The 27618-nt window shown below is 36.6% G+C and overlaps 1 protein-coding gene across 1 annotated transcript in view; it reads right to left on the bottom strand.

Annotated features, from left to right (window-relative positions):
- LOC107585477 (decaprenyl-diphosphate synthase subunit 2-like) overlaps positions 1 to 27618 on the bottom strand; it is a 33849-nt gene that overhangs the window by 5174 nt on the left and 1057 nt on the right. Inside the window, exons 2-4 of the mRNA XM_016272504.1 lie at positions 17865 to 17999; positions 8429 to 8627; positions 2425 to 2499 (exon numbers count right to left, since the gene is read on the bottom strand). Coding sequence (XP_016127990.1) covers positions 2425 to 2499; positions 8429 to 8627; positions 17865 to 17999 — 409 coding nt within the window. The remainder of the gene's footprint in view (positions 1 to 2424; positions 2500 to 8428; positions 8628 to 17864; positions 18000 to 27618) is intronic.

Consider the following 27618-nt stretch of genomic DNA (forward strand, 5'->3'; position numbering starts at 1 on the left):
ACAAACCTCCAAAACACTTAAGAAAACGTTTAGAAACACTGAGTTCGATTCCTAAACAAGCAGAATGTTGCAGGAAACTGTCACATTAAACAAAAGAGAGTAAACTAAAAAATGGTGGTATGGCGGTTGGGGGGGGGGGTAACTGGAGGAGGGAAGGTGATGCAAACGTCTGCTCGGAAACGTCTCCTCTAAAAAGGGTAAAAGAAACTTGAATCTCTCTCCCTCCCTTGTTGCATTTCTCTCCATCACTTTTCCTCCTCCTTTTCCCCAGACAGGAAACTTTGTCATTCATTATTTACTGTGAGCAGTTTGCAGATGTTTTAAGTCAGGCTGTGTTTCGCTCTGTTTGGAAATGTTTTGCTTGTTCAGTCTTAGCTCTGTTTTGAAAGCTTTGAATATGAAACATTAAACACTAAAAAGTTTCCTCTGGTACTCGATTTTAATTAATTTATGAGGAAAATAAAGCTTAATCTTAGCAATGACACATATTACATCTCATAGATGGCACATGTTTATTAAAGCAATAAACCAGAGAGGTCGTGCCTTACAGTCATTTACATATGGCTTTGAGTGGTTGCTTCTATAAAACAGGTGACACAACGGGAATATAACAAAAGACAATGTTTCATAAACAGGCACATTACTGTTCAAAAGTTGACTTTATGTTTTTGAAGGAAGTCTCTTATTCTCACCAACGTTGCACTGATTTGATTAAAAATACAGTAAAATATTAAATATTACAAACAATTTCATTTTGGAAATTAATTAAAAATGTAATTTATTCCTGTGATGGCAAAGCTGAATTTTCAGCAGCCATTACACCAGTCTTTAGTGTCACACGATCCTTCAGAAATCATTCTAATATGCTGATTTGGTTATCAAGAAACTTTTCTTATTGTAGTCAATGTCGAAAACAGTTGTGCTGCTTAATATTTTTTGGAAAAATCGTAAAAAAAAAAAAATCACGATTCTTTGGTGAATAGAACATTTTGGTTTCATCCGTTCTTGCTGACTAAAAATGTAAAATTAAACAATGGGGGGAAAAAATCATATCACTATATATTTCGTATATACACATATAAACAAATATACATACACACACACATACATACATACATACATACATATACACACACATATATATATACACATATATATATGTGTGTGTGTGTGTGTGTGTGTAAAGTTTCCTCTGGTACTCGATTTTAATTAATTTATGAGGAAAATAAAGCTTAATCTTAGCAATGACACATATTACATCTCATAGATGGCACATGTTTATTAAAGCAATAAACCAGAGAGGTCGTGCCTTACAGTCATTTACATATGGCTTTGAGTGGTTGCTTCTATAAAACAGGTGACACAACGGGAATATAACAAAAGACAATGTTTCATAAACAGGCACATTACTGTTCAAAAGTTGACTTTATGTTTTTGAAGGAAGTCTCTTATTCTCACCAACGTTGCACTGATTTGATTAAAAATACAGTAAAATATTAAATATTACAAACAATTTCATTTTGGAAATTAATTAAAAATGTAATTTATTCCTGTGATGGCAAAGCTGAATTTTCAGCAGCCATTACACCAGTCTTTAGCGTCACACGATCCTTCAGAAATCATTCTAATATGCTGATTTGGTGATCAAGAAACTTTTCTTATTGTAGTCAATGTCGAAAACAGTTGTGCTGCTTAATATTTTTGGAAAAATCGTAAAAAAAAAAAAAATCACGATTCTTTGGTGAATAGAACATTTTGGTTTCATCCGTTCTTGCTGACTAAAAATGTAAAATTAAACAATGGGGGGAAAAAATCATATCACTATATATTTCGTATATACACATATAAACAAATATACATACACACACACATACATACATACATACATACATACATATACACACACATATATATATACACATATATATATGTGTGTGTGTGTGTGTGTGTGTATATATACAGTGGGTACGGAAAGTATTCAGACCCCCTTAAATTTTTCACTCTTTGTTATATTGCAGCCATTTGCTAAAATCATTTAAGTTACATATTTAGCCTATATATCATCACTCAAAGACATGAAGGTACAATATTACTATAGAAATAACACTTTGCTCAGATGTCACTGCAAATTTCAGTTATTTCTTTATTATCAATATAGTTTGTTTCTCATAGAATGCCACTGGTGGTTATATGTGGCAAGTGCAGTGGGCTGAACGTCATACCTCTGCAGAACTGGAGCTCTCGTGTTAGCCTATATATCATCACTCAAAGACATGAAGGTACAATATTACTATAGAAATAACACTTTGCTCAGATGTCACTGCAAATTTCAGTTATTTCTTTATTATCAATATAGTTTGTTTCTCATAGAATGCCACTGGTGGTTGGTTATATGTGGCAAGTGCAGTGGGCTGAACGTCATACCTCTGCAGAACTGGAGCTCTCGTGATAGATTCCTTGCACCACATCTCCGATTGCACTGGAGATCAGCTCCACCACCTATAACAAACATGATAACATTATAATAACATTATAACACTTAGGCTAGCAAAATATTTTCCACATAAATTAAGCGTCTGCGAATAAGAGTGTTGATAACGGATCAGCCCCATCTGTTCTGAAATTAGTATTTATTAGGACATGAGCTGTTTGGGAATATGGGAAGACTTTTTCCAGTCCACTCAGTCTAAAAGAGCATCTGAGGGACGGACAGATAGAATAACCAGCACTTCAGTTATTAAACAGATGCCATGTCCAGAGGATACAGACCTTAATGAGGACTCTGACATCTGCACAAGCTTAATGATTCAGTTTCTCTCTTTAACACACACACAACCACAGAACTCTACTCCCAGCACAAAAAAATTCTAACAACTACTGTATAGAATATCATCTGATAGTTGAGTTTTGATTGGACTGATCTTTTGAACTACAAATATGTAAATGCAAAATACACACATAAATATAGCAGGTTATATTTTATTCAATCTCATGTTGTTCCAAGCCTGTACCGTATGACTGACTGACTTCTGTGGAACACAAAACAAGTCATTTTGAAGAATTATACTCGCTCTGAAAGAAAACAAGAAAACCAATCCTAAAGGATCTCAACATATATTTTCTCATAGAATTCCAACATAAAGCAAGACTTGATCTTTTAAAATGTAAAATATTAGCTATTAAAATTGCTTTTTTATTAAATAGCTATAAAAATATTAGCTGTAATTACTATAATCAGGATAGATATATATATATATATATATACACACACACTTTGTTGTTTATATAAAAAAACATATCACAAAAACATGTTAAAAGGAATAATATAAAAAAGCAACATGATGAAACAATTTCCACAATCAGAGGTCAATAAAGTTGTTATTCTAAAGACAAATACTGTATAAAAACATGCACCTAGCTCTCCATAACACATTCATGGAAGTTCATGAGAGAAGTAGCAATTGTAAATGAACCATTCTTTTGATTCACATCATTTCAATTATTCAGTTAATCCAGTTCATAAATAAATCTGAATGATGTGTTATGAATCAGACTAGTCCAGACAGGTTAACAGCGGACTAAGATTATTATTGAACAACTTAAATTTTAGTTGTACGATTTCAAAAGTTATATGAAATAGTTTGATAGTGTTTTTGCATCTTTGAAAGCTTAAAAGCATCATTCCTCAAACCGTATAATTAAAAAGAGACCGTTCTATTCAGGTCATTTCTTCAAAATGACTTCTTTTGTGTTCCACTTAATTTTTGGGGTGAATTATTGCTTTAAAGTACTCTGGATCATGTAGTAACCATAGTGCTCCTGAGGGGGGGCGCTACACCGTTACATCTACTCCACAACAGTCAGCTGGACTGAGTCACCGACAGCTCTTTCTTTCATTCAATCACATGCTTTCCTATCCCTTCCATCCATTGCCTTAGCCTACATTCTCCACCTCTTTTTCACCCTTCGTCATTCTTTTTCCTCTTTTCCAGAAAGGCCGGCCTGTTGAATCATAAGATCACAGGCAGAATCTCCAGGGAACTAGAATAGCGGAGGCCTTTCTTCCAGACACTGAGCTATTCCTCATATTTAGTATTATGCTACTCCTCTCCGTTCCCCAAATTTTCTCTCTCAAACTTTGTTTTTCTCACTCTTTCCTTCTCTCCTTTTCTCTCTGCCCTCTGAGTAACCAGATCTTTGAGGAAACAGTGAGGAACTTGACTCCTCTACCCAGAGCCCAGAGAAGACAGAGAGCCCCTATAGCGCAGCCAGATGTGCGGCTTCACACACTCCACACTGAGAAATTAAAGCATGCACGTGTGTGTGTGTGTGTGTGTGTGTGTGTGTGTGTGTGAGAGAGAGAGAGAGAATGCATGTGTGTTTGAACTGTGTGTTTATGTACGTTTATGTATTTTGTGTGAGTTTACATATGTATGTGTGTGTGCGCGTGTGTGTGAAGTGGGGGGGCTTTTTTTGGAAAGTATCAGATAAGCTGCCCTCCCTCCGTCTCGTCTCATTCCCAAATCCAACTGGAGTCGTGTTTCGCCGACAGGTCTGTGAGGAGAAGAAAGAGGAGACAGCCTCTCATGGATCCCTTTACCGTTTATACTAGTGTTGAGCCAGAATCCCACTCTCTCTCACTCAAACACACACACAGTCTACTAAGTCAGGATCCCACTCAAGGCCGCGATACATAATACAGATCAATCAAGGGGAAAAAGCGCTTTGCTGCAGAGAGGGAACGTCTGATTTCCACCGCTAATGCTCTCATGCTAACTGAACCGCTAATGCAATGGGGCCTCGCCCTCATTTACATAGACAGCAGCTTTAAGAGGGAGATGCGTTCGGACGGTTCTGGCTGGGTGGATGTCAGTTACATCAAGAGACTATTAAAAAACTGAACACTTAAAATATATTTTTAATCACTTTTGCTAATTGTAAGTTCATCTGTGGAAGTTTGACTTCTAGCTAAAGAGTCTGATCTCTGATTGGCTGGACATCCTGTCACTCAGTCACTAGTTCAGTGGATCAGAACAGAGTGTGTGTGGTTTTAATCATGGTTCGCTGCACAACAGGTTCAGTTTCACACAAAAAAGGATTTTTACTCACACTCTCTTCAGTATGTGTGTGTGTTCACTAAAGACGAGGGCTTAAAATGACCTTCTGTCCACAGCTGCTAATGGCAACTAAACTGAGAAAATTTATTAAGCACATATATTTTTAAACGACAAAAACTACATTTTGCAGTATTATTTCTTTTTAATAAAAAGTATATAATTATTACTTAGCATTAGTATTATTAGTACGTATACACTACTGTTTGGGGTTGGTAAGATTTTTATTTGATCAAATACAGCAAAAACACTAATATTATGAAATATGATTACAATTAAAATCCATGTTTACTATTTTAATATGCTAAAAATGTAATTTATTCCTGTGGTTGGCAAAGCTGAATTTTCAGAAGTAATTACTCCAGTTTTCAGTGTCACGTGATCCTTCAGAAATCATTCTAATATGCTGATTTGCTGCTCAAGAAATATTTCTCAATATCAATGTTGAAAACAGCTGTGCTGCCTAATATTTTTATGGAAACCGTGATGTTTTTTTCAGCATCTTTGTTGAATAGAAAGTTCAAAAGAACAGCATTTATTTGAAATATAAATATTTGAAACATTTGAAAGAAATAATGAAACATTATAAATACACTTACTGTCATTTTTAATCAATTAAATGCATCCTTGCAGAATAAAAATATTAATTTATTTTAAAAAAATTACTGATTACTTTTGAACCGAAGTGTACGTGTCTTCATCTGTCTGTAAAACTACCCAGTCTCAAAAAAACGTTTACATTACAAGGTTCAAACCATCATTGTTACAATGTCAATTTGCATTTAAAAAAATTTATATTTAAATCACAGATGTAGACAGAAACAGACAAAAAGGTTAAGTTTTCAAAATAATAATATAATAAATAAAACCTTCCTTAAATCGTTAAACTAGAGTTGAGGCGGACACTGAGGCATCAAAAAAAAGCACTAAACAGGTGAGAGAGAGAAAGTTTTCCACTTTCGTCCAGCAGGAGGTGCTATAAAACACGCCAATACATACTTCTAAACCCACTGAATTACACCACACCATCTACCTAAAGAAAGTCTGTACTAAACACACAGACAAAATCAGGTGCAAGACCTGACTGTAAGATGTCTGGCTGTCTGAATGCTGAGCTCCTCTTGAGCAAAAAAAACAAAAAACACATAATCTGTTCTTTATATTAGTGCCACAATCTGCTGATCGCCTAAATCCCCTGCAGTCATTTCCGTGTCCGGTCATGCACACATTAAAGTGAGCTTGAGTGTGCGTCCATGTGTCTGAGGCTACACAGAAGGAAAAGAGTTTGTTTTCTTCCACGGGGAGAGCTGCATTCTAGAGCCGCACTTGGTGACAGATCCTGTCAGCATACTCCTGCATAGTGCATCTGAGTGTGTCTGTGTGTTACAGAGACACATAGACATGAAATGTTAGGGTTTGTAGTGCAAATCCCTTTTTACTTAGTCTGTTAATATTATGATATGACAAGCAATTTCCTCTAAAACAGTGAATCCCAACTAGTGGTACGTGTAGGTGTACTTAAGTAGGTCTTGGAAAGAGTGCCATTTGTATGATGCATTGTGTTGCTGCCTATGTAGCGCGTTTCAATTCAGTAACCTATAATGGTCTACTTGATTTTGAGCCCAGCTTACGTAGCTAGAACAGAACCTATGAGTTAAAAGTAACACACTTCAGGGTTATTTGAGCAAAATCAATAGGACTCTAGGGGTGCATAACAGAAAAAAGGTTGGGAAACACTGCTCTAAAATGTCCTGATGTATCCTACCATCACTTTCTATCTGTACTGGCCATTCATAACGCTGTAAGATATTCAAAAAGACGCTCTAGTGAGATGCTGTAACCCTGAGCGGAGTGAGGCAGTGGGGCTGCTGGCCTCATGCAGTTAGACGGTGCTTTGACTGCGACTCTAATTAGAGCTGGAGGAGAACACTGACACTTAATGAGGGGTGTAGGAGACATATGCTCACACACTCGCACACACTCATATAGAGCACAAGAGAATGAGGGAGAATGCAAGTGTATGGAAATTAGAAAGAGAGGACACACACAGCGTTCAGCATGGAGAACAAAGTCTTTGAGAAGGAAGTCAGAAGCTGGTGAAATGATTTTCTTCAGTGTTTTGCATAAAAAACAAATGTGATGGAAGTGGCTCACACCTCTAGTATGAAGAGATGCGTTTCTCTATTTAGCTATTTTTTAGTACTAAAATACCAGAAGTAAGCTAAATCTGACAAAACCTCTATTTGGGGATTACTGGGATGTTCTCAACTGGATAAATTATTCATAGTAATTCTGTATTCATGTATTTCTTAATTATGAAAATGCTAAATAAATAAATAAAAATAAATAAATACATTTAACAACCCTTCCCTTTTAGGATTTTCTTAATGATATTTTTGAATGTCCTTATCTTCAAATGTCTGGGGCAGTTAAGATTTTTTAGTCAAGTCAAGTCAAGTCTGCTTTATTGTCAATTCTTCCACATGTACAGTACATACACAGAGAATTGAAATTGCGTTACTCTCAGACCCTTGGTGCATACAGATAACACTAACAGTAGAACATAAATACAGATAGATACAAATTAAATATAAAATACAACTATACAAATATACAAATATATAAAGCAGCACAAGGCACATGGCAGATAGAGTGCAAACCAGTGAAGTAAATAACAGTGCAGATATAATGATTTGTAGGCAATGTTTTTGTAATGTTTTTGAAAGAAAACATGCTCACTATGTTTGCATTTATTTGATCAAATATACAATAACAACAGCAATATTCTGAAATACTATCACAATTTAGAAGAAATGTTTTCCATTTAAAATAACTATTTTAATATATTTTTAAATGTAATTTATTCCTTTGATTGCAAAGCTGAAATTTCCTTCCACACGATTTTTCAGAAATCATTCTAATATGATGATTTTTTGCTCAAGAAACATTTCTTATCATCATCTATGTAGAAAAATGTTGTGCTGCTCAACATTTTTGGGGGGATTCTTTCATGAATGGATTTATTTGAAATAGAAATATTTTGTAACTATATAAATGTCTTCAAATGTCACTTTTGATCAATATAATGCAATCCTGCTGAATAAAAGTATTAATTTCTTTAAAAAAAAATCTTACTATTCTCAAACCTTTGAATGGTAGTGTGGATAGCTAGGAAAATGTGTACAGATTATTATTTGTGCACAAATTTTACAACAACGAACTCAGAGCAGGGTTTCTTTCATTACGGAGCCTGGAGCAAGCGAAGAGCAGGCAATGGAAAAACCTGGAGACTTTTTACAGAACTCATTAAATACCTTGGTGTCATTGAGCTGGGCCAACCCCGTGCAGGCATTCGCCAACAGGAAATCGCCACTCAGAACGGCCATCTTGTTCCCAAACTGCATGTCTTTGAGGGGGCCGTCCGAGTTCGTCCACTCCTTCAGATTAACAATCCCACGATGCACCAGGAAGGCTGTGTGAATCAGCTCTGTGATCTCAGCCAAGTTCCTCTGACTGACAAAGAGACAGAAAGAGAGAAATATTGTGATTCTGAGAGGGTATTACATCTATAAACAGTCCCAGATGCTATAGCACACTTTATATGGAAAGGGAGTGATTTTAGCCCAAATATTCTTCTGCAGAACAAATAAACCTGAGAGAGTGTCAAGTGTCCTGGTGACCATAATGCACTTCACAAAATACCAACTGCCACTGATTATCAGACGTGCCCTGCCCGATTATCACAACGCCATCACACGGACGTTATAATCAAATGTTGATTTGCAGGACCATAATCAGCTTGGACCATTGAGGTCTCAGCGATAACCACCTTCCAGACACAAGACAGAGACGTTAGCGCTGATGACCACTTACCCCTCCTTCAGAGTGAGAGACGTGGAAAGTAAAGAGGGTGAGAGAATGAAGAAAAAGCATATTTGATGAAGGGATTCTCTTCAGTTTGGCAATGTGAGAGAATCGCTGTGGCCGTTTCTGCTCACACACACACAAGTGCTAAGTCAATGCTTGGGTAATTACAAAGCACTGCAATAATTCTTGTTGTCATTAAATGCTGTTCTTTAATGGACCATCTCCTGGGCTCAATCATCCCTATTGTGCAGTGCTCTCTTGTCCATGCAGCCACCGATCCCGGGCAGTTTCACTTCAGATGACACTGGCGCGTTGGCTGAGTTAATACAGATCTGAGATTTTGATGTGGCTTACAATGGATGAGGATTACTGGGGAAACTCAAACATAATTTAAAGAAGTGTAATTGTATGTATCTATCATCTCAGGTCAAGAGTTGTAGGGACCTACTTGTCTTTTGTTATCCTGATGAATACGAAATGTCCACTTTTTGCAAGCCTAACCAATCCTGAGGGAAGTCCCACCCAACATTTTTCTCAATGAATATCCTGTTTCGCTCAGAAATGCAACTGATTATGGAAGTAAAATGTGTAGTGAATAGCATTTTATGTTGACTATAAATGCAGGCCAAAAGTTGTCTTCTACAAAAGATTTGAGATCTCAGAGCCTGAAAAAGTCTGTAGGACTACGTTCACATGTGACACGGGTCTGTTCTTGAAAGATATTGTGAACAGCCCAAATCATATTAAATGTGACATTTTTAATTAAAATAAAAAAATTACTGAATTTAAAAATAAAGAATTAAAAAACACAGTGTGAACTGACCTAAAATGCTTTAGATGTGACATTTGTCATTTACAATTTTTAAATAAACTAGATTTAAAAATAAAAAAACTAAATGAAAAAGAATAAAAATTAAGAATTTAAAATACATGAACAGCACAAAATGCATAAAATGTGACATTTTAAGTCAGTTTTGTAAAATAATGTAAAAAATTACAACTGCAAAAATGAAATGTAATAAAAAATTAAGAAGAAATGTAAAAAAAATACAGCATGAATAGTCTGATATAATGTTTTATCATTCATAATCATTCACTATCATTGGCGTACTTAAAAAATTACTGAATTTAAAAATAAAGAATTAAAAAACAGTGTGAACTGACCTAAAATGCTTTAGATGTGACATTTGTCATTTACAATTTTTAAATAAACTAGATTTAAAAATAAAAAAACTAAATGAAAAAGAATAAAAATTAAGAATTTAAAATACATGAACAGCACAAAATGCATAAAATGTGACATTTTAAGTCAGTTTTGTAAAATAATGTAAAAAATTACAACTGCAAAAATGAAATGTAATAAAAAATTAAGAAGAAATGTAAAAAAAATACAGCATGAATAGTCTGATATAATGTTTTATCATTCATAATCATTCACTATCATTGGCGTACTTCATTTCCATTAGTGTGGAAGACAATGAGACCACAGAATGCCAATAATACAATTTCTGCACTTTTCCGCCTCCTTGCCCTTGTTCTTAATTGATGTGTAATTTCACGGCAGCCTCCATGAAACATGAGGTTCATAATGATTGCCTCCATTTATTTAATTCAGATTAACATGCCAAGTTTGACTATTTTAATGCCACATTTAAAAGTTCATGTCAGTCAAAAAAAAAGGGGGTAACATTTAGCTGCAGTGTGAATGTGGCCAAGGTGTGCGAATGTGCGTGTGTCCTTCTCAACACCTTGTGGCTGCCAGCACGGAGTTGCTGATTTGACCACTCATTAGTAATAGTGATGATATTTGTGACTAGTGTTTTTTAATTTATAGTTTTCTGTACTGAAATTATTTTTATAGTCTTTGTCTCCGTCATCCTTGGACTGGCTGCAGTGTTTTGGCTGTGTGCAGACAGACGGAGTTGAATCGAAATCTAATTTCCCCCCAAATCTGCTGCTATGCTGTCTACATTTTTTTTTTTTTGAAGTCAGTGGGAGGGGCAGCACAGGGAGTATAAATAGCCTCAGAACTCAGTTGCATAGCAACCGATGCCATGGCGCAGAGGGGTTCCGCCCCCTGACACGCCTCCTTTCTCTGTCTGCTCCATTTTCTCTGCCAATTTAACCCTGAAGCGCAGTGGAGCGTGTGCCTGCAAGCTCACAGCAGATCACCTTAGAGGTCAAGATGTCAGTTGACCAAAAGCATCACTAAACCTGTCACACAGTATCTCAGCCAGATGATGTTTTGATGAAAGATCAGAGATGGTTTTGCTTCTAAACTCGTTATGATGCGAGTTCAACTCTTAACACAAGACACACACAAAACACCACAGAAACCACCTATATAACTGCCAGCACTAAATAAGACTGTTTCTTCTGTTCAGTCTGCTCTATTCAGCATACGGTATGTCATGTATATTAAAAAAGAATGTATATCTTTTAAAATGTTAGGCTTGGTAAGATTTTTTTGTGTTTTTGAAAGAAGTCTCTTACGCTCACCAAGGCTACATTTATTTGATCAAAAACACAGGAAAAATACTGTGAAATACAGAGTTCTGGCATGAAACTCTAGATGGCGCAGTCCGATAGGTCTAGCTCAATCTGACCTAATGACATCATTATCACATGGCACAGCTGATTGGTTCTCTCCTGTATCGGTAGCCAATAATTGAGCTCGCTGCTCAACATTCAAATATATGACTAGAAGTGATGGGAAGTCCGGTTCTTTCGGACAGTTCATTTCAATGATACGGTTCAGAAAACCGGTTCATCGGTTCTTTTACGCCCTAACGTAATGATGTAATTCGCGATGACGTAATGATGTCAAGTCTATCGTCCCGGGCCTGGATGAAAATTCACATTCAAATATATAAAGTCAGTAATTATAACTTCAGTCAGTTAAAACAACATAATCATGATCTGAAAAGTTTACAATTAAGTTTTGCAACTAAGCACCCAAATACAGTAACAGGCAGTGATGTGCATATGAGGATTTAAGTCTTGAAGATATAAAGTAAATAAATTAGTTGTCATCAGCGCAGAAACCATAATCCACTTACTATTCATAATCCATTTTGATTTATTTGTTATTAAATAAACTTACATTTCGCAAGATTGCTCTTCGTTCAAGTCTTTGGTTTACCCGTGCTCATAACATTAGCACAGAATCAGTTGTCCAAAAGAACCAGTTTGGTTCAGACGTGCTGTCAGTCATAGCAGGCAATCTGTTCGGTAGCTTCATGCTGAATCGTGCATGCGCAGTATCATCAGCTCACCGGTTCTCAAATCGGACGCGTCCAAAAGAAACGGTTCTTGGTTGAGTGTACTGGTGATCCGAAAACCGATGCAACCGGTTCTTGACTCGAGAACGAGAACCGCTCAACATTAGCACAGAATCAGTTGTCCAAAAGAACCAGTTTGGTTCAGACGTGCTGTGTCAGTCTAGTAGGCAAGAACCTGTTAAATCGAACGATTCGTTCGTGAACCGGACATCACTAATGACTAGTGCTTGCCATAGCAGTTGCAGCTTGCTTCAGAACAGCGAAATCAACATCTAAGATAAGCGAATGCTCTTCTAATCCATATCGCTGTATGTATTGCGTGGTCTGCCAAATTGAATTCAATAATGAGCAACCATAATCAAGTTTAAACTAAGTGTCATGTTAGCAGTTTGCATTGTATGCAGGAGCGAATATTAAGCATATTAGCAGCAGCATTTAGCATCTGTGTTTATACAGCTGGAGCAAAACGCAGTTTAGAGCATATGTAATCGCTCTGAGGACACATCTTGTGTATGCATTTCAATGGGGGTTCGCCATATACATCGGTGATTATCCCAGTGTTCACAGTCGTTATTTCTATGGTCGATGTTTTCATTGTGATGAGTTTGTGGTTGATTTCAGCTGCACACAGCGTCAGAAGCACACGCTTATCGCAGTCATATCAATGACAGTGTTGCGGGAGACGCTGAAGGTCACTATCTACGGAGGTAACAGTTAGTTCCGAGTGAAATGCATTATGGGTAGTGTAGTTCGGAGAAATGTGCTTTTGTGGCGTGCTCTCGCTGTGCTGTGTAATTCAGAAAATGGAGAAAGAACATTTATATTCTAACGTATATCCATTTTGTTAATTAAACATTACACATAGTGTGCGTCTAATTAGAGTTAAGCCGGTCGGCGTGGTAGCCAAGGCTCACATAGTCATAGGCCACTAGTGTTAAACCGGTCGACGTGGTTGCCAAGGCTGACATAGTCATAGGCCACTAGTGTTAAACCAGTCGACGTGGTAGCCAAGGCTCAAATTGCCATAGGCCACTATTGTTAAGCCGGTCGGCGTGGTAGCCAAGGTTCAAAGTGCCATAGGCCACTATTGTTAAGCCGGTCGGCGTGGTAGCCAAGGCTCACATAGTCATAGGCCACTAGTGTTAAGCCGGTCGGCGTGGTAGCCCAGGCACACATAGATAGTAATACATGTGGTTCACATGGCTCTTCGGAGCAGCCGCAGTACATATGTCTTGGCGATAGATCTGCTTGTTGGGGGTTTGCCTTGTATTGTCCCTTCTATGTCCCCTGCTTTGTGGGGGGTTATTTCATGTATGTTTTATTTGCAGCAGCAATATTTCTTACATGCTCACAGCAGCATGTTGTGGCAGTAGTAGGTCTCGGTACTTGCGGTCTGTAAATACATTAACATTGTCCTGTACATTACCATGCCAATCCCTCCGAGAGTTGTCATGACACGAATATTATTATAATTTAAAATAACTGTTTTCTATTTAAATATATTTTCAAATGTAATGTATTCTTGTGATGATAAAGCTGAATTTTCAACAACCATTACTCCAGTATTCAGTGTGTCACTCTATATCAGTATCATTCTAATATGCTGATTTGCTGCTATCAACATTGAAAACATTGTAAATAGTAATACATTTTCTTACTTTCTTTGATGCTTTCTTGAGGCTTTCTTTGATGCTCAGCCTCAAATTTCTTTGATGCTTTGATGAATCGAAAGTATAAACGAACAGAATTTATTTTAAATATAATTTTTGTAACTCTATAAATGTGTTTACTGTCAATTTTGATCAATTGAATGCAACCTTGCTGAATAAAAGAACTAATATCTGACCCAAACTTCTGAACGATAGTATAAGATTTCATTTTCAGTTAAACATTTGCACTCATTAAATTTGTCAATCAGTTAGATTCTGTAATGTTCATAACAAAAAATAAATAAGTACAAATAAATAAACATCAATGTCAAGTTGCAAAAAATCTGAATATTGCAAAAACAATTTGCGAAAAAAGCAGCAATTCCATCTCTTTCAGGGAAATTGGTGCAATAAAAAAAATGCAATTATTCAGTCGCATGACTTGAGGCACTTCTCTGAAGCAAATCTTGTAATTTATTCATTTTTCCATCATAGTTTGTGTGCATGTCTTCTTACCGAATTAAACAATGTAACCATCTTAAGTGAGTGTATCATGCACTTTTTAGAAATTTCATTCACATGTTGGTCTTTCTACCCAGTGAAATATTAAAATTTCCTTTAAAAAAAATTCTTCCACCAGGATGCCATAATGTCTAATAATCTAAAACAAATTCAAGAGGACTTTAGGAGATAACAAAGCAAACTTTTAGTGACTACAATGCTTTTTTTCAGCTTTCGGACACAGCCAAAGTCTGCTGAATGTCACACTCGAGTTTCATAGGTCCCTTAAAAGAACTGTCGAGCAATCATTCAAACAGACGTCTCTCTCAGCAAGATGCACTCGTGCATGTATGCGATCCCCCCCCCCCCCCCAAACCATGAGCATTTCTGTCAAAGTGAACACACACACTTACCATGCACACACAACCACACAACACAGTGTGTGTGAGAGAGAAAGTGACTCAAAGGGACATTTTACAAATGCTGCATGTCAAGGAGGAGGAGAGCAGCACAGCAATCCATCCATCACCACCATCAAACACACCTCTAACCAGGAACGAGAGAGCAAAAGGTGTCATCGGAAGAGGGAGGGAAGGGGGGAAGTTGAAAGGAAAGAGAGACGACTGACAAAGAAAGAGAAAAATACAGACAGAGAGGAAGAAAAAAAGCTCTATATGTTAGAAAGAGGTATGCCTTCCTTTTGCTGAACACAAAAGGAGAAATTTAGAAAAAAATTCTGGTCTAAAGCACAATAATAGTATCACAAAAGGGGTCCAGACAATGTGTGCATCATATTTAAATTCCCCTCCAGATAACTGTTAATGGGATCACGTAGTTGAACAGTTCAGTCCAACTGTAATAATTAATTGTGAATCAGAACAACTGATTTACTAAATAAATAAATAAAAAGATTCAGAAGAATGTCTGATTCATGAATGAATCTTCACTACTTCTCTCTTCTCTCCTAAATTTTGATCTAATTATCAGCAAACTGAACAGTTCAATCCAAATGTAAATGAATCACTCAGAATCATTCATTGTAAACCAGATAAACTGATTCATGGAAAAGATCCGATTCAGAAGAACGTCTGATTAATTCAGAAATTTGTCTGACATCATTCTCTTCTAGCTTAAATTTGGTTCTATTTGTCACACAAGACAAGCATACAACTTTAGAAAATTTGGAATATAGTATATTGAAAAGACTAGCCAGGATATTTTTCATTAATTCACTTTTTGTGTTCCACAGAAGAATTAAGTCATACAGGTGTAAAAATAATGACATTTTTGGGTAAACTATCCATTTAAATGCGTGTAATTGTTTGGATGTGTGTATGTGCGTTTCTCCATCACTCACTTCACCCTTTTTTAACACACACACACACACACCCACGATGGGTCAGCCTTGAGTCTTACAAGCCTCAGGGCAACTACATCACCATCTTGTTTCCATGACACCCACCTTCCAGCTGTGGAACTATGAGGTCACTTCCTCTTTAGTGGGAAATGTGGGGTTGTAGAAGCAAGAAAATGAGGGGAAAGTGTAGCGATGTGTGGTGGTCCCTCCTCTCACTTGCTTTGACACTCTCTTTCCCCACTCGGCGAGAGAGAGAAAGAGTTCATTCAGACAGCTTGCGCATGCACACACACACACACACACACACTCACTGCCAAGTACAACAGCCGCTTCTGGTAACTCCCTGGCACTGCAGCCAAAGGACTTACACACACACACACACACACCAGCCTGTTTAGAGCAAGAGTCCTTCTGAAGCGCAGCAGTGGAAGTGGTTGCACAAGAGTGTGTGTGCTGCATGTGTCAATTTCTTGTCCTTAACTGGACATAATTTACCCTACACACACTTTCATATCCTGTTTCCGATGATCTGTCTATTACACACACGCATGCAACACAGTCACCATAGATCTTGTTTTGCAATAAACCTTGTTCTCACCGAAATCAATGCTACGCTTTAAAAACAAATGTCATGCTCTTTTTTCACTTTCGCTTATGGAAAGAGAAAACGGCTACATTTCTAATAGGCCTCAGGTGAAATTGGAACCTCATCGTCTCTGAAATACAATCTTCAGCGGCCTGTAGCTTTCAAGGTGTCCAAATGAAAAAACTTCTCTAAACCTGATGCCCGGATACCGGCCAAGAATATGTTTTTTCTTTGTTTAATTTTTATTAATCTCTCTCCACCTCTCCCACCACGAACACACACAAGCAAGCACTTATATGCTGACATTGAATACTTTTGGGAAGTTGACATCTCCTGCGGTGTGATATGCTATACTCCTAAAACTGACATGCTATACTATATCTAAAACCACTGATGGCGGTCTGTAAAACAAAATAATTGGGGTATGATATTAAAACGGCTATATTAAAATACAGCTACAACTTTAAAAACCACAACTAACACATTGTGACTTGAAGATCCTTCATCAGGGTGTGGATTTGAGCAGGCAAACTTTATTTAAAGAGTTGAAGACAACTTTAACAAACAGTGTCCGCTGTAATATAATACCTCACAAGGTTTGTTTCATAGATTACAAAGGCTTCTCCACAGAGCAGCAGAGAAGGTAACTGTATATTTTTTGATTGCTTAAACAACATTTTGCCAATTCTTTTGTAATTACCATGACTTTCCATAACCTTGAGAGACTGCATGGAATATTTGTACTTTAAAAAATGCATTTGTCACCAGACTAGACCATTTAAAATGATCTACTGAGGGCAAAATGTGTCCTGTAAAGCCTGAAATAGTTTACTGAATCTTTTATTTTTAAAAAGTTTGCATATGTGTTTTATGTATGGGACATCAGGATTTTATGGTCCATATATTATGATATAGTGAGAATATGGAGATGATACTCAAAGAGGAAAAAAACTCTGAAACGGAGCAAAAATATGCAGTTGGTGTAGATGTGTTATTTATATGGCTAAAAAGTAAGATGAAAGTCTCATGATTTCACAGCAAAAAGACATGTTTACTACGTGGACATTTTTAGAATCAAAGGCCCTTTACTTACTAAACAAGTATTAATTATTAATCAGGATGCAAATAGTAGATTGTGTGCAAGAGGTGTTTCAGCAAGAGGTGTTTCAGCAAAGTTTTGATCATGTTGATAATTTAGAGACCTAGAAAATCATGTATTAAATATGATACAGTTGGCTTTACAAGGTTGCAAATGATGATCTAGTCTATGGACATGTTATGTGTAAACTAGCAATGTCTATAGATAACACAAACAGTCCTTCCCCTCTCCATATTCTTTTCTCTTGCTGTCTTTCAAACATCTTTCTGTCTGGTCTCCCTCCCTCTCTCACTTTTACTAAGCCTTTGTGTGGTAGCAATCATTTCTCACTTATGGCCAAAGTTACAAGCTGTTAGAGCCCCATGACCCTTAGAAAGAGAAAAAAAAAAGAGAAAGAAAGGTATCTTTACCTGGGGTAGATGCCGCTGACCATACCATCACAAATCGGGTCACTGTTACTGGGACATGGACCGGCTGCTTTTGACATTAGCAGCACAATGAGACCTCGCATTTGTAGATTATTCCGGCTGTCATACACAAATCCTCTATTTAAAAAAAAAAAAAAAAGATTACATATCACATAACATACATTTTTATAATTAGCTGAATTAAATAGAAAATAAATCAGTGTTACACGATCATTTAGAAATATTTCTAATATGGTAATTTTTTTCTCAGAAAACATTTCTTATTATCAATGTTGAAAACAGCTGCACTGCTTAAATTTTTTTTTTTTTTGGAAACCGTGATGCATTGTTTTTTTTTCAGAATTCTTTCATGAATATAAATATTCATGATGAATATTTAATGCATCCTGGCTGGATAATAAGTATTAATTTCTTTTAAAAAAATGCATGTAAGTGTTCCAAGGCAACAGCATCAACTGCACATTTTCACTGAGTCATATGTGAGAACCATTAATGAGTCAGGCTTACAGTACTCTGTGCTGATGGCCATGACTCCCCATCAAACCATTCAGAGTGAGAAATAACGGTGAAGAGTGATTCATCAGCTAATTAAATAATCATAATGATCAAAAGCCGCTAGAGATTGTAGAGTTTCTCCAGGATCTGCTTCAAAACATTGAATTATAAAATAACACTTGCACTTAAAGGTGACATATCTTGAAAATCTAACTTTTCCAGGTTGTAAGTGCTATAATCAGGTCCTTGGTGCATCTACCAACCAAGGAAACGTGAAAAAGATTAACCCAATCACTTTGTTTTGGGAAGCCTTTTTCTGCAAGCGTCTGAGAAAATGAGCGCGTCTGATTTCGCTCCCTTGGTGACGTGGCAAAGGGATCTCATTATAATATTACCGCCCCTTAATCTGTAAACTTCCACTCAAGGCACCGTCATTTTGATTTTGCAAGTGACAACGGTGTACCAGCTCTAATGCCGTGGCGAAAGTTTGAGCAAAACAAGCTAACTGTTCTGTCTTTAGCTGCACAGACGAGCACAGAACACTATTTAGAGTCCCAGCCTCAGAGGAGACAACAGAGCAGTGGATTTATTGATTTATTTAGGCTACTGTATATTGCTGCTGCCACACAGATCTAAAATAAACAAGCGATTTATTTCCCAGCTGTTTACCTTCACAGACATAACCGACTGTTTTTGTAACTCGTGTGTTTTTAACGTAAACTTGTGTGTGAATGAGAACTTAGTTTAGTACTCACATGCTGTGACAGCCGCTTTCTGTACGTGTGCTTCGGATGTGTGCGCTCAGAAAACCGTATATCAGAAGTTTAAACTCATATGGTTTAAAACACATGATTTCAGCACGATAAACATGATAATCAGAACCAAAACAGATGTTTTTAGCAGATACGAGCTGTAAAGGCGCAGGAACAGCCACTATAAAAAGTTACTATTTTTATTTATATGTTGTTCTATAAATCAAGGCCATATAACTCTTTGCAAATATCTACAACTGTCTAAAAATTTAAGAAAACTTCAGTTTTCTTCTAGAAGGTCATCATGGGTCTGGATCTGAACCTCTTGAACGATAAAAACAATACACTTAAAATAAATAGACTGGCATTGAAGGAGGGACCCAAGATGTATCTAAGGACCAGAGTATATTCACACAGTGTTTGGAATTGACAAAAGCATTTACTAGCAGGTGTGGCTCTCAAAATATCCTGTTCCTTCAACAGCAGCCAGGAACAGTTTGAAAACTGTCTGTGTGAATGAGTCAATAAATTGTATCCCCATTTCTATTCTCATCGTAGCCATTAATACCACCTGTAACCATAGTGGCAGTGATAAAATACATTTTCATGGCCAAATTTAACCCGTCACTTCAGTTAACATATGAAAAGTGTGAACAGAATCATTACCCGGATTGACAGCTGTATTATGCCATTATCTAAATGCAGCTACAGAGGGTTACATGGACTGCTGAGCAACTACCCAGAACACCCTAGCAACCGCATAGGTGTGCCCTAAAAAATACTTGGATGGAATTAATGAGGTCATAAATAGAAACACACACACGCACACACAAACACTCAGAACTCCTTAGCAACCACATGGCAACACCCTAGCAAGCACTTGCAAAACAATAGCATTATAGTAGTGACTTCTGCACATGCAAGAACCACAAACCACTTACAATTCTTCACAAAATGTAAAAAAAAATCTAGTTCAATAAGAGGTCATTCACACAGAACACATTTTTGCAGGGAGTGAAATTTAAAAAATTCAAGGTGTTTTTTTTAAGCTAAACTTTTAACTTGAATGTTGTTGTTTTTTTAAATGCCATTTCATGCACAAGACGAGAACGCAACATTCAAAGACGCCCATCTAGAGCATGTTTACATAGAAAAACAACAAAGCAGTGCAGTGGAATACAAAAATACGCTCTGTTTGAACAGCCTCTAAAACCAAAATTTGACTAATACTGTCATCTGGCAACTTTATGAAAATAAAAGTTTCTAGTATGTGTGTGTGACTGTCGGGCCTCACCATATCCTAATTGTGTTTAAATGAAATGCACAGTGTCATATTAACGAGCCAGCATGTCGTTCCAATACAGTTTCGCCCTCTTCTCACCTCCCATCTCTCCATCTTTCACTGTCTCTCTCTCTCTCTACGGAGGAGGAAACAGACACACAAAGACACATGCAGGCTTGTTAATCACAGTTCCACGAGGGGGTCTCAGAAGCAGAGGTCATCGCTGTTATGAGCTAGTCGGTCTTTCAACATCATGATTAATTTGCATTTGTATGACAGTTAGTGGTTGGTTCTGTGCAAAGGCGTTTAACCCCACTGACCCTTTACTCGGCTCTATTATCTGTTTAAAATATACATACAATACAAATAACTTTCTTATAATTGCCTCCTAAGGACAGAGTAGCAAAAATGACCAAAGGCCTTTTTGCTCTGAAACAAATATTCTGCATTTTGATCATTTTAGAGACACTTAATAAATATTTCAACCGACAATTCCCCCACATAAAGATGTGTTTTTTAAAGGAAAGTTGTGAGAAAACAGCCGACTATCTATGATATAAAACCAAATTTTTTTGTCTTCTAAATGAGCACCCTGCAATCCTATTATATTTCAAACTAAATTAAATTAAAATAACATTTATAGCAAAAATATGAAACTGTTGCAGATATACATTTTACAACAAGGTGTAATATCAAAAACAGTGACCTTAAAAGTAAAAAAAAATTAATTACTATCAAAAAGAACACAGTAAGGGGCCACTCACACAGAAGTTTTAACTTTTAAAAATGCAAGACATGTCAGTGGAAAGAAAAAACCCCACAAAATTCTTTACATTTTTTTGTACAAGATGCTGCAAAATATGCAAGACGCATACATAATCACTTCCATCTAGCACATGTTTACATAGAAAAACAATGGAAAAGCAACACAGTGAAATGCAATGTTCTGTGTGAATAGCCCCCTAAGGAATGATTTACATAAAACACATTTTTGTGTTTAAAAACATAAGACGCTGGGCAGTGGAATTAAAAAAAAAACATTACTTCAGCGCCATGTTTTTTAGAACATGCGCAATAAAATAGATGCAATATACACAAGCACAATGATCAAACACATTTGTCTAGTGAATGGAAAAGCGCTGCAGTGGAATACAAAAATGTGTTCTTAGTGAACGCCCCCTATTGTTCCATGACAACCTACTGTTCAGTCAGTGAACTAGTCATCTGAGCATATCAGTAAGGAAGTGAACTGTCTGAGCGTCAGAGTCATTAAATTGCACCAACTGAAAATTCCATTGGCAAATTGGAGCTTGTGCTGTATGTTTGGGGGATACAATCATCTCTGGTTGCCGGGCAATGAGGCACAATGCAGTTACCGTGACGACAGGGGCTGTAATCCCGTCTCCAGGCAGAGAGTCACTTGTCATGAATCACAACTGTGGTAATCGAGATGTGATGACACCCAGACATGCCCACTACCAAACAGCCCAGCAAGAGAGAGAGAGAGAGAGAGAGAGAGAGAGAGAGAGAGGTGGGCAAGAAATATCATGACAGAATGAAAGAATAAAGGAGAGACTGGAGACATTTAAGGTACAAATGAGGAATATATCCGAGAGAGAGAGAGAGCTGGAAATACATAAAAGTGGCTGATAACAGGACAATCAATGAGTGTGGTTACATAGATTATTTTACATAGAATATGCTTAATAATAACCCAATACTGTGTTGGTCATATAAATGCCTTAAACTCTATTCTTATCAGGTAAGGTAAACCTAAATGGTTTAAGTGAAACCTGATCAGCACACCCCTATTACTCAGATTTCAGTCTTCTGGTGGCCAGTATTATTTATATACTATTACAGTATTTATTAAGTAGTATTTTTTGCTTGCTTACTTGGATGTGTGTGTGTGTGTATATATATATATCACAGAAGTAATAAAACTCATGATGTTACAGGAAGGTTTGATGAAAACATGAAAACACACAACTGCGACAATATATGGCTTATCTGTGTTTTTCAAGCCATCTCTGGTATTTTTATAATAATTAAGTGTATTTATAATCATTGCTAAGCGACATGCACGTTATAAGCGGGCACTTCCTCATCTCAGCACGCAGACTCACAGGCACACAAACAGTCAATGCGGAGAGAAATAAAACGCACGCAAATTATTTAAATGCACAACCGAAAAAAACGCAATTCAATTGAATATACAGTATATAGTTTAACTTTAAAAAGTTTTTTTTTTCCATTTTAGTTTAAGTAGTTTTGTTATGTGCTTTTGTCTTTTATCATATTTATAATTTTTTATATTTCCAATTAGCTTTATTTTTTTATTTCAGTATTTAAGTTCATACATTTATTTTAATTAGTTGCCAAGGCAATATTTCAAATTTTCATTTAAGTTTTTTACATTCATGTTTTTCATCTAATATCTGCATTTTATTTCATGTTTATTTCAATTAACTTTAAATTATTTTTAAAGTTTTAGTTAACAATAACAACACTACTGGTGGCTCATTCAAAGAGTGCATGTCTGTTTATGTTTATGTCTACTCTAAAAATAAAAACTATGATTTCAAAATCTTACATAAACATGTTTTTCCATGTATTGTTGGGTTTTTCTAATGATCTGATTTTTGATTTCTCGCACTCAATCAAGCAGTGCTCACATACACCAGGTCACATCCCAATATATGAAAGACCGTCCCCTTGAACAATCAGGTTTTTAAGATTCTCCTCTCCACCACCCCTTATGGCTTCAGCTAGCATTTTAAACATACTGACACAAAGGCCACGTTCACACAGCAGCAGAATACGGTTGTCAATCCTGTATTTGAGTCCTTAATACGGTTACGTTCACACACAGTTCGGTTATTTACGGGTGTGACAACCGCATTCTGTAACCAAACTCACACCTGTACATTTTCAGGACTCACAACCGAATTCTCGGAACAGGACTGGACAACTATGTCTGTCACGTCATACAGTGCGAGAGAAAGCCACTGTGCCGCACAAACGCGTGTTTACCGTGTGTTACGTGTTTTCGGGAACTTACAGTGATGGAGAAGTTAGCTGCGTGTCTGTCACCTGAAATTTTTAGATCCCGTCAGTTTTCCACCGGAGTCAGTTTTGTCAGTTTTGTGTTCTGCGCGCGACTCAAATACTCCGCTCTCCGCCCAAATTTAAAGACTGCTTTCAGTTAATTAAGATTTGACGGATGAACTCGCGGCTCGTTTGGACTCTTGTCGTGTCAGAAAGTGATAAGACTTTCAGTTTTATGCATGTCGCCATCTTTGATTTTACTTTGGTTACTGGTAAGGAATACAGGCTTGACTCCCATTGCACGTTCATCCGAGCAGCTGCTGTGTTCAGCGCAGTGAAGTACACGTAATATGTGTGAAACATTCAAAGGTAGGCTTTTCACACACAACACTGTTTTTTGGTTAGAAAATGAAAACATGCACTAGATGGATGTCTTTGTCACCTATAGTGCGTCTCACTTTTTTTCCACATCTTACACCATGAGCAGTGCATTTCTAAGATGCTATGTGAGGTTAATAAAAAATGTTTTTTTAAATTGGATACAGTAGATAAATGTCTGTGCATACATGTCAATGGACCAATCAGATTAATCTGGGGGCGGGATGAGCATCTCACATTTATTAGCATATGTACACGTTTATAGACAAGCATATTGATTACTGATATTCGCAATAGTGTGTAGGAGATAATAAACATGTCTTTTTAAAAATATATTGAACTCCATCTAGCTGCTTTTACCGCATTAACACATCCTGTGTGAACGGCCCCTAACAACCAAGAAAAAAAACGCTGTAAATATCAATCAAAATGGCACAGCGAATGCTGTCATTGGGAAAATGTGACATTACATCACTGCACTCTGTTTGACTGGAATATTATGCGTGTATGCAGCTGGGTCGTCACTTTACATGTGGACTGGGACAAAATTTTTATGGGTGGCCCCAATAAATACCAAAGGACAGGGGTTTTCAAAGTGGTGGTCCGTAGAAAAATTTTGGAGAAAATAATTAAAATTTAAATTAAAAAAATAAAAAAATTGTACGTAAATAAATCAAATTTAATTAAAAAATAAAAAGTATATTAAAATAAGTAAATAAATAAATAATACATCTAACAGTACAGTACTATAATGAGTAGGGGAAAAGAATTAGAAACTACATAACTTCTGAATAAGCAATATGAAATAAAAATTTAATATTATAAATTATAAGTATATAATTATATAATATATATACATATATAATATTTATTTATAATATATAATATTACATTTTTCACAGAATAAGTTGGGTCTTTATACAAGAAATTATATAGATACCTTTTAAATTTAGGATGGGGGTCCCTCGCATGAGGATGATCATATTTAGGGGCCATGTGATATATTAAAGATTTAAAACCCCTGCCATAAAGGACCTCAGTGAGACCGTCATAGGGCTTTTGTATAAGTGTGGAGTGGACCTGTGAAGGTCTTCCCCTGACGTGTCACAGACATCTCCGCAAGCTCTTACCGCAACCCCAAACTGCTCTGAACTTCGCTGAGGTCTGTGTTTTGTTTTTTTTTAAGAATGAACAGAAAGGCGAAGAGGAACGTTAGCTGGCACTGCCGACTCGCCAGCCTGCAATTGTGCGTATAAATATCTTTGGCGCGTCTTAGGAGACGGCTGAATCTGCACTGACGCTGAAGGGAGAAGACAGGGTCCCCTCCCAAATGGACTGTCATATCAGATTTAGGTGTATAGGTTATTACACCCTTGGGATACTGTTTCCAGCACTGTCGTCTGGATGGGCCAGATTGGGTTCCCGAACTCTCTCTCTCTCCCTCTAAAACCAAATGCACACAAACACTTTTCTGTATGTCTGTATGTCAATTTCCTCAAACTTTCTGTATGTCATTCAGTTGGACAGCACTCAGGTGGAAAAAAAGTTCAAGGGTTAGTTCACCCAGAAATCAAAATTCCGCCATTATACACCCTCATGTCTTTCCAAACCTGTATGACCATATTTTTTTCTGTGGAACATAAAACAAGATGTTTATGTGTTTTTGTCCAATGGTCAACAAAACTGTTTGGTTACCAACAAGAAATGAAGTCATACAGGTATGATATAAGTGTGAGTAAATGATGACAGAGTTTTCATTTTTTGGCAAACTATAACTTTCAGCATGCTCAGTTTTACAAGGGATTTTCTTGTTTTTATTTTATTAGAAACAAACTTGATCCACAGTATCACAGAGTGGGCTGTCTGTCTCAAAGTTGCACAAAATCAGACTGGAACTGCAAATGGCAGCCACTGGGGGGAGACAGCTTTAATTTGGCCATTTAATTTGGCTACTTGAGTGACTTTTTAGTACTCTGCTTCCAGGGTCAATCTCCTTGGAGTAGCCTAGGGGTTAAGTGCTGTACTCAAGTGAATTCAATAACTGTCCCATTTCTAAATCACCCCCCTAACCGGTGACTTTGTTCACCAGTAGACCTAGGAGAACACAAAAGTCCTTTTTATTAACCCTTGCAAGCTCAATGAACGTGCTAGCCTGAAAAATACAATTTGTGCAAGAACTGTCATTTCAATTTCATTCTTTCACTATTCATTAACCTACAGTACTTTAGAAAAGAAGGTGCATGGGGGTGTCACCAAGATGTTCTGACTTGCAGAAAAGACACTTTTGCTCCATTAAAACAGCTTTACATGTAGGACTATAATGAGAGATTACAAGAAAACATCAACCATCCTGTTGATTTATAGAAATGACTTGACTTGTATTGCTTCTCAATTAACAAGCTGAACAGGTCGGAACCGCAGATCTCCCAGAGGTCCCTGCAGGGTGTAAATAAATGAAGCCAATAAAATCTTTTAATTTTCCTCTGAGAGCCACTTATGTTAATGACCTGCACCTTTAACCACTATATGTAGTTGTTTGTCCATATTAAACATGAATCGTGCATATTAATCAGTTTATGTCAGAACTGATTGGCTGAAGTGCAGATGATAGTATATTGGCACTAGTTGGGAAGTTAGTTAAGCAATACTATTATGCTGAAGGCTTGGTTTCATTAACATTAATTGGGTCACACGCTGGACCATTCTAAGGAGGTTACCAAGCAACATCAGTGTGACCTCATCAATATTCATGAACTAACTCTTATCCATATAAAGTGTTCGTAAATTGGCCCCATAAATGCTAGATGTACATGTTGGTTATGGGAAGTCCAATTTATTTCCTTGAACTGGTTCATTCGAACAAAAAAATTATTAAATGGTCGCTGACACTGGCGTGGCGTATTTACGTGCTCTAAAAACTTTCCATTTAAGTTAATCATAATTTTTTGTGTCCCATTTCTGTTTATTGCAGTTTTTTGTTATGTGCATTTACAGTAAGGCGCATTAAAATTAATATCTTACCTGAAAAAGTTTCATTTGCATGTTGATAAAACTGACAAAGACTCAATCCAAAATACAGATTAACAGTTTGGGGTGGGTTTTTTTTTTGTCTCTTGCTCACCAAGGCTGCATTTATTTGGTTAAAATGGTTAAAAATACAATTAAATAGTAGTATTGTCAGATATTATTTAAATATTATTTTAATGGAGCTTAAAACAACTGTTTTCTATTTGAATATCTGTTAAAATGTAATTTATTGCTGTGATCAAAACTGAATTTTCAGCATCATTACTCCAGTCTTCAGTGTCACATGATCCTTCAGAAATCATTCTGATATGCGGATTTGGTGCTCAAATATTTTTTATTATTGCACGTTGCAATGAAATGCTATTTATTACAACTCTGTTTAATATGGGTGCTGATAAAACTGTCGAAATTTGTAACATGTATTTGTAATAATCGGCTTTTAAGTAGGCTAACTAAAGTTTCAGCCAATCGGTCAAATCCTCGTTCACTCCAAATTAGCTCTACTCATCAGTTTGCAGTTTATTGAGTCAAAGGATTCGTGATTCGTGGCTGATTCGTGATCGATTCGTTCAGCCTATTTGTGAACAAGTTCATCAGACTCATTAAAGGGGTCATATGATGCTGCTAAAAAGAACATTATTTTGTGTATTTGGTGTAATGAAATGTGTTTATGCGGTTTAAAGTAAAAAAAACACATTATTTTCCACATACTGTACATTATTGTTTCTCCTCTATGCCCCGCCTTTTTGAAACA

The sequence above is a fragment of the Sinocyclocheilus grahami genome, unplaced genomic scaffold (assembly GCF_001515645.1).
Source record: "Sinocyclocheilus grahami isolate Dianchi unplaced genomic scaffold, SAMN03320097.WGS_v1.1 scaffold71.1, whole genome shotgun sequence".
NCBI classification, from domain to species: Eukaryota; Metazoa; Chordata; class Actinopteri; order Cypriniformes; family Cyprinidae; genus Sinocyclocheilus; species Sinocyclocheilus grahami.